Source organism: Panthera pardus, unplaced genomic scaffold (assembly GCF_024362965.1).
Source record: "Panthera pardus isolate Hobbes unplaced genomic scaffold, ASM2436296v1 HiC_scaffold_25, whole genome shotgun sequence".
Taxonomy (NCBI): Eukaryota; Metazoa; Chordata; class Mammalia; order Carnivora; family Felidae; genus Panthera; species Panthera pardus.
The window spans coordinates 87,400,093-87,412,116 of record NW_026526821.1 but is presented as its reverse complement, the minus strand read 5'-3'; the positions used below and the strand labels follow the sequence as shown (position 1 = coordinate 87,412,116).

General features: G+C 36.8%; 1 protein-coding gene across 10 annotated transcripts in view; it reads right to left on the bottom strand.

Moving 5' to 3' along the window:
* Positions 1 to 1,007: 1,007 nt before the first annotated feature.
* ZNF638 (zinc finger protein 638) overlaps positions 1,008 to 12,024 on the bottom strand; it is a 136,592-nt gene continuing 125,575 nt past the window's right edge. For 7 of the 10 annotated variants that reach the window (XM_019441369.2, XM_019441424.2, XM_019441384.2 and 4 more), the window contains 7 exons: positions 10,377 to 11,601; positions 9,695 to 9,760; positions 7,127 to 8,081; positions 6,504 to 6,623; positions 3,741 to 3,839; positions 2,902 to 3,020; positions 1,008 to 1,328 (listed from right to left, as the gene is read on the bottom strand). In XM_019441369.2, the coding sequence (XP_019296914.1) occupies positions 1,263 to 1,328; positions 2,902 to 3,020; positions 3,741 to 3,839; positions 6,504 to 6,623; positions 7,127 to 8,081; positions 9,695 to 9,760; positions 10,377 to 11,601 (2,650 nt within the window). In that variant the 3' untranslated portion in view covers positions 1,008 to 1,262. Of the gene's footprint in view, positions 1,329 to 1,470; positions 1,598 to 2,901; positions 3,021 to 3,740; positions 3,840 to 6,503; positions 6,624 to 7,126; positions 8,082 to 9,694; positions 9,761 to 10,376; positions 11,602 to 12,024 lie in introns of all 10 variants that reach the window. The other 3 variants (XR_002077861.2, XM_019441395.2, XM_019441417.2) reach the window with 3 other exon arrangements.

Here is a 12,024-nt window from a genome sequence, read left to right as displayed (position 1 = left end):
ATGTAGTAACAGTTTGTCATTTTGCTCAAGCTGTGGCTAAGCCTGAACTGAGTGTGCAGTGAATTTAGTGGGCAACAAAAAGTTGCTGCTTTTTGTTCCTCGTTCTCGCTCACTGTGAGGTAATGTGCTATGATGGGAGTAAGAGATCTAAAAAAGTAGTAGTTTTCAGGCGCCTGGGTGGCTTCGTCAGTTGAGCGTCTGAGTCTTGATTTCGGCTCAGGTCATGATCACAGGGTCGTTGGACTGAGCCCTGCATTGGGCTCTACACTGAGCGTGGAGTCTGCTTAAGATCCAGTCTCTCTTCTCTCCCTCTCCCCTACTCTGGTGCTCTCTCAAATTAAAAAAAATTAAAAAAAAAAAAACCCCAAAAAAGTAGTAGTTTTTCATTTCCTTCCATTCATTCTCTCTTATTAACTGGTGTACTCTAATCTTGGAAAAGTTACGAAATCTGGTATTAAAGCAATTCAAAGTCAGTGGGCCTATGTTTGAAGCATGCCTAATCTAAAAATTTACAGTACAGGGCTATGTCCAGCACCTAATAATCCATTGAATTATTTTTTGCACCTTTGCAACTCTTACAAACATATTGAATACAAATTCAAATGGTTTAAAAAGCAACTGTATTATGGTTCACAGAAGTACAGGCTGCTTGGTCTTTGTAGTTTCAAGCTAATACCAAATGACTTGCTAGAAGCTATCTTAAATAGGTCCTGGCAGAAACAGATGTTACCTCAAGCAGAAAAAAGTATCTTCCTAACACGTTAAAAGCTGCAATTTTACTTAAACTTACCTGGGTCAAACTTGCTATAATGTTATTTTATCCAGAAAAAATGGGAGTTTTAAGAAATCTCTGACCTATATATGAATGGTTGAAGCAAAGTGAAACCCTGCTATGCTATGACTTCCAGTAATACATGAAGAATCCCCAAACATCCTAAGTCACAGCGGTCTCCTGTCTGAAATCAGAGGCAACCAAGTCTTTAATAAAATCAGCCACAAACACAAGATGATATTTTAAATATACAGTAGGAACATTTATTTTAACACTTCTAAAAGATATTTCTCCATGCCTGATGATTTGATATAAAAATCAAACCCATCATACTTTCCCCATCAGTCTCTCCACATCAAGGGCAATCAGAAATTTGTACAACATGAATATTTGCTTCTGAAACAAAAATTACAAATTAATGATAACAAAAATACACAAATCAACTGGACCCTAAACGAATTTCTAATGAAGTTCTTCCCCTTTCCCCCAATCACCTAGAGCTTCTTTCTTCAGCCTCATTCTGCTCCTTTTCCTTTCTTTGTTTGGCCATGAACTTCTGTTAAAAGCAATTTGCAATATAAAATGTTTATTAGATGTAGCTTTGCTCTGTATACAAACGTATCTAATATATTTCACTGAATTTACAATTTAAAAGAGCCTGATCCTACAAAATAAAGATTAGAAACACATTGCCTTACATTAACATTCTTTCCTTCCATTCACCAGTCATCTGATATTTATGATATACCAGGCATTATGCTTGGTGCTTGGGGATTCAGTGGTCAACAAGATAGCTAAGGCCCTTTATTTCATGGAGCTTACATTCTAGTGGGGGAAGAGAAATAATAAAATAATAAATAAACAAGATAATTTTGGGTGCTGGTAAGCACTATAAAGGAAAGAAATACAATAAGGTAAGTGATCGAGGTTGACTCTTTTTGGAAGTGGGAGGGAGTTTTGTACTTCAGCTAGGTCTTTCTTAAGCACAGCCCCTTCTGGGAAGTTGATACTAGAATTCAGACTTAGCTAAATGATGGGGAAAAGTTGGCTATACAAGTGGCATTGGGAGACAGCAAAGGAACAGTGATACAGAGGTACAAAAGCAGCAAAGGGGCCTTTCATGTATGAAAAGGAAAGCCAAGAGAGCTAGGAAAACTGAAAGGTAGTGAGCAATAACAGTGAGATCAGAGAAACAGGAATCAGATCTTCATAGCCCTACAAGAAGAAGTCTGGATATTATTCCAAATGTAATACAATGCCAGTGGAAATTTTAAATGGAAAAATGACATGATAAAGTTAAGAGCACAGGTAGTATAGCGTAACAGTTAAGGGTTTGAGGCCAGAATAGAACAGAGCTAGGTTCAAATCCTAGGTCTGCCATGAACTAGCTATGTGAACTTGGGACTAGATACTTGGGTTTAGATACTCTTTAAGCCTGTTTTCCTGATCTTTATAACTGGAACAATAAAAAATTAAAAAAAAAATTTTTAAAGTACATTTTGAATGACACCATCCACCTCACAGAATTGACAAGGGGAGTAAATATGCTTCCAGCAAATAACAACTCAATAAATGTTAGAGCAGTATTGATGCCACAGATTCAAGGTAGAGGATATATAAAACAACTCTCAAAGATTCTGGAGGAATCAGAAACACTGCTTCAACTATGGTTAATGATGATTCTCTAAAGTAGTGCTTCCTAAAGATGAGTACAATTTTAAACAGGGAAGAGGGGTTGTGATTAAATCCATTTAGGGAATGGGTTAAATAAAGTTTAGCAGATTCTGACTAGACAATTCACAAAATTTAAAAAGCTATGTGTCCATGATTCTGCAAGAGGCCATCAGAATACATGGTTTTCCACACTTTAATGGAGCGTCACATGGGACTAATGACCTGCAGAATCTACTCTGGGGAATGCTGCCAGAGGAAAAGGAATAAAGACTAGGAGTTCCTGGCAAGGTACACTGAAGACTGTACTTTTGAACTGAAGAGGAATAAACAGGTACAAACCTTCAAAAGTTCTCCCAAAGGGAAAGAATGTACATTTTGGGTGGACACTTAAGTAGTTTGATTATAATACTACCCCCTGAAGAATTTCATGAGATGTTAAGAAAAAAAAGAGTTACCTCTGTATTTTGCTTATGACGTGTACTCTTGCAGTGATTTGTCATTGCTTTTTCACCTGAGTAGAAGAGGGAACAAATTGGACAGAAGAATCCAGCCTTCGGTACAAGAAAGTCCAAATCTACAGGATGGAAGAAAAAGGGGGGAAGAGAGTGGAGGAAAATTAATAATTTATCTATAGCTGTGTTAATTTATCTAAACACAACAAACGTGCTAATCACAATATATATTTACATATAAACATAATATATACGGCTGTGTACCTAGGGATCAAGAGCAATTAAGCTTTTAATCACAAAACCGATGTCTCTATCTTTGAATGGATTCTATAATATTCCAGAGCCTCCAGGATACCATGACATTCCTTCAGAATAGCAATTTACTGGAAAATAATCTAAAAGCCTTTGAAATAAACCTTTTTGGAATCCTATTAAAATAAATCAAGAAAAAAAGAGGCAGAACGATGGGTAACTGCTTGGGGAATATGCTGGGTAAACAAATATGGTGCTCCTTAGCTCATTTTAGCTGGCCACGAAACAGTTTGCCAGCCAAGCTTTCCAGCATGTTCTATTTAACTGAAATTTCTGCCTGGGCAAGTATAACTCAATTCTTTCCATAGCAGCAAATGAAGTACAGGAATACAAGAAGAGACATTTCCCAGAATGCAAAGAAAACCTTGCTAGGCCTAATAAACTGTCTTCAGAAATGCGAATGTCAATTTCTACTCTAAATAATCATCTAAGCAAGGTTACTGCATTAGTTATCTAAACAACAGAACGCTTACTATGGTACCGAACTTTTATTTCATATGGAGAAGGAAAAATGTCATGTTTATTTTTACCTTCGGGAACATCAGGTACCACTGATTTCCCTAAAGAATCCTCAATCTTCTTACGTTTTCGTTCTGGTTCTGAATCCTTCAATGCAGATTCTTCATCAACTAAAATCATTAAATTTTCAAGGAAAAAGTTATTCAAAATAGACTTACAGCCTATAAACCGAACATCAGATAGTCCCTGCCTTCAAAGATTGATTTATGGTTCATCTCTCTAAGTAAACCTTCCTTGGTTAATCCCACTTGACCACTCTTCCAAGATTCTTCAATGTTAGGAATAAATGGACAAAAGCTAACAGCATATTTTGTTTATATATTGCTCTCAAAAGAACTTAAATGGTAATGGAAGAAGCCCAAGTTCTATAATTACTGTCAAGAGTTAACTAGAGTATGTTAAAGGGTTGGGTTGGGCTGGGAAAGAGTGTGGATTAAGGAGGAAAAGACATGGGCAGAAAATAATTCTGATGCCCTGTACGGAGGCTCTTCCAATCAGGAAAAACTGAGCCTAAACTGACAGACAAGACCCTTGTCAGACAGAATCGTAAGTGAAATTACAAATGTTAAAGCCCCGCAAAGTAATATGTGAGAAACATTCAATGTTAGCAGACTCTGCATAATATGATCTTGGGGGAAAACAAAAATGGGAACTGGTTCCAAGCAATCCTGGTTACCCTCAGTAGCTGTAATACCTTACTGTTACTGTGGTAGTTGACAAATCTCCTTCACATATACACCATCTACTTAGCGTTTATCTTGTGTGAGATAGGCAGGTCAAATCATCATTATCCCTATTTCTTCAGAGATGGAGAAAGCAAAACCAAGACACAAGAAACTATAGGCATGCCCAAGGTTGCAAGGCTTGGACAGAGGCTAGAACCAAAGCTTGTGACTTCAAGTTCAGTGTCTCTCCATGCAACTGAGCCACTCTTCAACAAATATGAGGGGATGGACAGGAACTATGAAATCATTATTCCTGGTGTCTTACAAGTCATCAAGTCCTAAAGAGTCAATTAAAAAAGGCTCTCCCTTTTCTTGACTTGATTAAAATAGTCTGTAGTCTCTTCCTACAAAAGTTTATTCCCTCACCAGAGTAATAATAAACTTTCTCAAACATATTTGCTCCGGCTACATTTATCTTGTAATATTAAAAATATATGTTATATATAATTATTTAAATAGATTAGAACAATTATTTTAGGTTTAAAATTATTCAGAAAATTACTTTTGCTTCTGCTAGGTCCTTTTGTCAAAAGGTATTGTCCATTAACAGAAATAAATTGTTATATAAACAGTATATAAGTCATCTTTATTCTTCAGCTGAGATGAGGCAGTTCTAGACAAGCTGGTAGTTGCAAACAGAAATCCTGGGAGAAAAACACTCTCATGAAATCATGCTAGGAGCTATTTGTCAGATTACCAAACTACTAACTATAGCTTTATATCAAGGAGAAGTTATGGAGAAGAACACACAAAGAAGGAAGAGTACCCACTTAGCCATGGGAGAGAGCTTCAAGAAAGACATGAACAATAGTAACGAATAATGCAGAGAGGTCAAATAAAACCAAATTAGGAAGAAAAGAAAACAATAAATCAAGCTGGGGGGTTCTCTGTCAACATCAATTTCAGGAAGGTGAATTAGAAAGAAGTCAAAATACATTCAGTTTAATGAGGAGAAGTGAGAACAGGTGATTCCTTCCAGATACTTCGCACTGAAAGCAAAGAGAAGGGGTGGGAACCAGAAGGATTCCCAAGTTAAGGGCATGTTTTTTTTTTTAATGGGAAAGACTTGGCCATATTTTATATGTGAGGTGCCACGGTAGATCAAATACAAGTTGGTAGACAGGGGAGATACTCTATCTGCTCTGGTAAATGGAAATGAAAGCAAGGTTATCCAGGGAGGAATGAGCTGGGTAATGCAGCAGGTGATACAGAGTGGGGAAAGACCTCTATTACATCTGGTTAGGAAATGAGGAAGAAAGGAGGCCTAGAACAGACTGTGAAGCAGCACTGAGGGCACAGCTTAGATCAGATTCAATGAACTTGGACTGGATCACAGTTGGTAGTTTTTCCTTAAAGAAGACAGGACAGAAAAGCAAGAGGGCAAGGAGGGTACATCAACGAGAATGGTACAAAGAATACCTTGTAGTGCTGTTTAAAGTCATCCTAGTAGTTGATTTTTTGCTTTAACTCTCTGAATCAGTTAACTTGAGACATGGAACTGTGTGTTTTTTCTTACCCTTTTTATAATTTTGCTCTGAATATAATAGACACAGTGACAAATATTTGTTGAGTGACTAGAGTATTCACTCTCACTAGACACTGGTCCTTATTTGTTTCAACATACATTTTATCAATGTTTAGACACCTTGTTTAATCCATTGGCTAGCTGCTTGGCAGCCTCCACAAAGCAAGGGATCTGGGCCCACAAATAAGAATTGAGGAATGATTTCTACTTGAGGCTGCAACATGGTCAGAATAACCTTTTGTGTATCATTTCCACAAAATTGTCATGTTTTATTGTCACATTCTATCATAAAAGGACTGCCTCCTATTCTGTTATCCCATTCTATTATATTCCATTATCTTCAAGTTACAAAGACAAAAATCTTTATCCAGGTAAGGCTGCCTTCTCTGCCTCACCACCCCCCCCACTCTATTTCACTGCTTTTCTACTTTTCTTCTTAGATGGTAGACCTTTGGAATTTCAATGACCACCTTGTGTTGTGTTACTTTCTACACTCCTCCCCACTTCCATCAATCCTGCTTTACCTTCACTAATTTGGAAGGCCTCTTCACCTTTCACTGGTTCTGTCGCAACAGCTCTTTCCGATGGTGGTGTTTTCCCAATTCTAACTCTCTTGGTTGGCGTTTTAGCTTTAAAGAGAAAGTCTAATTTATTGCTATAGTAATAGCATGCCATTCTTAGTTCAGAAATTATTTTGATCTTCCTAAAGTGAGCTAAACCTATTACTCTATACCATCAAAATATTACTTAACAGTGAAATGGTACCTTTACAAATTTTTCTAATTCCTAAATCTCAGGAAAAACTGGGAAGCAGTCTGGTATAACATCCTTCTATTCATCACAAGCTGTGTTTTCCAGTAACACAAATATACCATTTTCATTCCAATTCTAATTTGGGCACTCTAGTTTGCTTTCCAGCTTTGTCATCTTTTCTTGAGGTATGATAACTTGGGACAAAGTCTGCTCTATAGTTAAAAGAAATCTGTGAACTTGCACACATTTATTTGGATAGTATCACTGGCCATATAACTGCTTGTTGACTTCTTATATTAACACAGGAAAAATTATTAGTAATGATGCAACATTTTAAAAATTGTAAATGAAATCCCCTCATAAAGCAGAAAAACTACCACTTCTAAATATCTACCTGCTAAATGTCTTTCAATCATGGTTTTCAGATCTTCTTCCATAACATTCTCATTTATTGGACCAACGTGGGACAAGGCTTCAAGTTTCATCTTCTTTGTGTCCACAGCTCTCTTCTTTCTATCCCCCCTTTTATCTGTGGGATGGTCATTTTTGCTTTGTGCTAATTCAACTTTTAAATCATTGTCTCCATCTTCCTCCTCTCCAACTTCATCAACAGTAACAAAATTAAGCTCTTCTTTAAGGTTGTTAAAATCTGCCAGGGAGTCTTCATCCTCTTCAGTTACTTCATCCAAAGTCACTAAATGCAAATCACTGCTGTCATCCTGTATCTCATCTACAGTAACTAAGGTAGAAGGGTCTTCAGGCATCTGGGAAGAAATGAACCCAATGGGATCCCTTCCAGTATTTCCCTCATCTCCTTTAGTATTTAAAGTGGTAAAACTTAAGTCTGCCGATTCATTTAAAGGTAGCTCCTCAACTTCTCCAATTTCATCCACAGTTACCAAGCGTTCCTGTTTGAGGAGATCTTGCTCTTCAGCCACTGACAGTACAGTAACATCTTTAGGTTCACTATGGGAAATGCAATCATCTTGATCAATTAACTCATCTAATGTAAGAAGTGAATTTGAATTTTTTACCATTTCTTCCATATTTATTTCTTCTTCATCAATTACTTCATCCACAGTGACTAGAGCTTGTGCTAGATGTGCAGCTCCATCTTCCTCTTCCCCAATCTCATCCAATGTTACAAAAGATAATTCCCCCTCAACAACACGAGGGGCAGAAGTTTTCCCTTTCTTCTTCTTTAAGTTAAGTTCAGAGGAAGGGGTATTTTTCAGAGCTTCTTTTCTTTTTCCCTTTAGTGGGTTCTGCTTGGCTTGAAAAGGATTTACTTCTTCTATAACCTCATCTACTGTGACAAATTCATCCAAATTAAATGGAAATGATGATTCCTGTTGAAAAGATTAAAAAAAAAAAATCACAGAACTGTGAACAGAACCAGATACCAACAACTGGTCAGGTTCCAAATAATCTCAGTAAATGTGCATGAAGGATCATCTGTGAGAATTTCAGGGCAAAGAAATTTCCTATAGGCTGAGAGAAGCTAGTTTTTAAAGCCCCACAAATGAATCAGCTCTAATTCATAATAAACAACACCAAAGGTAAAATCTTAACAAGATCAACCTACTTTCACCTTTACTTAATTTCAATAAGATTACAATTATCTCCTAAGTGATATACGAGTTTTGAAATATGAAACAAAATACTACACTTAAAAGCACTTACCAATTACAACAATGTAAAGAATTTACTGTTCCCTGTTAAATGTTACCTAACAAGTGTTCTAGGAGACTTATCAGACTATTAAAAGTACCTCAAATGCAGCCAGAAAGTAAATAGCTAAGTAGATTGCTCCATTAACCAATTAAGATATACAGCATTAATATGAAGTTTATTCTTACTAAGTAAGACTTAATGTCAAATACAACTGCATTTGAAAAAAAAAACAAAACAAAACAACAGTATGTGGGACGCCTGGGTGGTTCAGCTGATTAGGCGTTCAACTCTTGATTTCAGCTCAAGTCATGATCTTATGATTGTGAGATCAAGCCCCATGTTGGCTCCACACTGAGCATGGAGCCTGCTTGGGATCCTGTCCGTCTCTCCCTCTGACCCTCCCTCACTTGCACACACTCTCTCTCTCAAAATTTAATTCTAAAAGAGACAAGAGACAGAGAGAGAGAGAAAAAACAGTATCTGTAATTTGAAAAATGGTGTTAATACTAAAGAAAATAATCCCCAACAGGCCTCCTACAAACTTAGTATGCTATCAACAATCAATTACTAGTATATATAATGACATTAGAACATACACTCAGTAAGGGGGTGGGGGAGGGAACGGACATGTAAGCATTTGTAATACCCACTTATTAAGACAACAGAAATAACTGTTATCCTTACTTCTGCTTCTTAAACTACTACCATTTCTCCTTGCCCTGAATAAAATAGGCCCCACATCATCCCTTACCAGGGGAAAAAAATAAAATGACTAAAAAAATATTTTATGCATGGTAGGAAACCTAAAATATCAAACAACAACAACAAAAAGAAGACATTTATTTGGCAGTAGAACTTAGTACCAGGAAAGTAAATCTTAAGAGCCCATCCAGTTAGGTTAAATTGAGCATCTCAAAAAGAAGACCTGTTTGCAAGTTCCACAGAATGGCAAGGACCCCAGTCAAACACCAGTCTTCTTTACACATGTGCTTTTATTCTGTGTTTATAACCTACTGCCATCAATATAAGATTGGAGGGATTTTCCTATTTTAATTCCCTTCCTACCCCTGCCTAATTTTTTGCCCTGCACCATGAACACAAACCATTTAGCCTAGCTCAAGGTCAAAAAACAAATTGGTGGTAGGGTCAAAAAAAAGGTATCTCATCCTGTCCCTTGCCCTGTATCAAATTGACTATTACAGGAGAGACAGACACAAGTTACACCACAGATGAACTCTTCTGTTGAAGGACAGAATAGAAGGCTTAATGTTAGTGACTTGTTTCTTACCTCTTTAGATTTGGAACTTCTACCAGTGGTGCCTTTAGGATTCTTAGTGTTTTGCCCAGCCAAAGTCTGAAACATTAAGTAAAAAAATATAGAAAAACAGAATTTACAACTATGTTATTAATGTCCTTAAAAAAAAAAAAAAAAAAAAAAAAAAAAAAAAAGAATCCAAACACCAAACAATATCCAAACACATTTAATTATGCAAACAGTTAACAGGTATAGCACACTAAGTCAACAATCATTTAACAGTACAGGCATCATCTCTGTAAGCTGTAGGTAAATTGTTTTATTGATCTTTTCTTCCCTATAGCCACAATGTCTAAGTTGGGCAATCAGTAAGCTGATAAAGGAAGCTTCACTTTAAAAAAGAAAACCGTTTCCCATTCAGAAGCAGAGTGCTAAGTCACCTCAGGACATTCACTGCAGAATTTTTTTTAAACCAGTTATATTTCTGACCACATTTTATCCAAATAACGTTTTTCAAACCTGTTAATAAATTACTAACTTGAGCTTATTATTTAAATGTCTATTGGCTTAACTCGGTGGAATCATTAAGAGAAACTGAGTTTGGGAGTGGAGTGAGGAGATGAAAGTACAAAACAAGATTACATCTCCTACTCCAAAGCTACCACAGCAGAGCTATTTCAAAGATACACTGAGCCATTCTTCCTACCCTCCTCACCTTATTGTTGCTGTCATCCCGTTTCATGATGGAAGGTCTAGCCTCTGTTTCCTGAGATTGTTTTGTAATATCCCTGTAATCCAGTTTAGAATCCTTGCCTTGCAGGGCTGAGATCCTTCCACTGCCTCCTCTGGTAACACCGCAATGAGTGGGTCTGAATTTATTGCTGTTTTCAGCCAAGCCTGACCTGGCACTTGGAGGTTTAAGGAGACCCAATTCCTTGGCTGAAAGTTTCTTTTCAGCATTTATTTGATCTCTGAGTACAGATTTTAGAAAACTTTTCTGGTTTTCAGATTTTGAAGCTGTAGCTTTTGCCTTTGGAGAGGAGACCATACCAGCCTTGATGCTTGATTTAGTGCTAGGTGTATTTGATACAGCCAACATACTAGTTTTACTAGTTTCATCAGGCTTGTTGGCCTGACCCATTCCTTTATTTGGGTATGCCTTGATCACAGCATTTTCTGCAGGCTTTTCTTTCACTGCTGCCATAATCTTTTCCAACTTCTCTGCAACCATCCTAGCATCATTCCTTTCAGCCTTTTCTGTTCCTATCTGCAGATCCATTCTGGTTTCCTTACTATTAATTTCATTCTTCTCCTTTTCATCCATGTTACTTTTCTCAGGAATTCCCTTTTTGTTCACTGCTTTCTCATCCCCAATGGCAATTCCAGGTACTAAGGCCACAACGCAAGGAGATGGTACTATTTCTGAAACAGTTTCGTGTTTGTCCACTTCAGCTACAGCTTCTATCATAGACTGTGTAATCCCAGAAAAGAAATCTTCTGCTTCAGCTGGAGATTCTTCTAGAATTCCTTTAATGTTCCTTTCTTCTATAAATGCACTGTCAGATGTAGATAATTCTGTTTCAGGGTTAATAATTTCTGCCTCTTCCTTCTCAAAGTCACTGGTATACACCTGCTGATTTAAAACACACTCCTCTACATTTTCAGTAAATAATTCAATACTGATTGGAGTGGATGCTACAAGAGGAATTTCCACTTTGACCTCTTCTCCTTGAGTTTCAACTTCCAACGTTTCAATAGCAAAGTCAGAGTCACATAGTGCTTTTTCAGGTTCTTCCACACAAGGTTCTTCCAGCTGTACAGAAGTTTCTGTTTCAATGTTGGGAACAGTTTCTTCTTCAACCTCACTAGGTTTAACAGAGGGACTATCAGCTGCTGTTTGCACCTCACTTTCATCAACTGGACTGTTTTTCAAGTCAGGGCTAAAAGTATTTAAAAACAAACAAAAAAAAGAACACAAACAAAAACACAAACAAAAATCAAACTATGATGAGAATTCAACCATTATAAATAATCCTCTTGATGCCAATTGTTAAGACTTCCTGATGCATTAGTAATAAGCACTGGGAAATCCAGCCAATAGGCATTAAAATGGTTAAGATGTTTTGACATAAATATGTAAACAATATAAAATTTTTAAAAAGATCCTCCATTGCATTGAAGATTTCTTCTTAGTTCAAAGGAAATAATGACAAAACTATGATCACTGATAAAATTCTTCTAACCAATTTTTTTCCTTGTGGGTCACGTTTGCACTAGACATGAGAAGGCTGAATGTGAGACATCTCAAATTATTAAGATCTTCCCAAGAGTGCTAACTAAAATAATAAAATATATGTATAGTT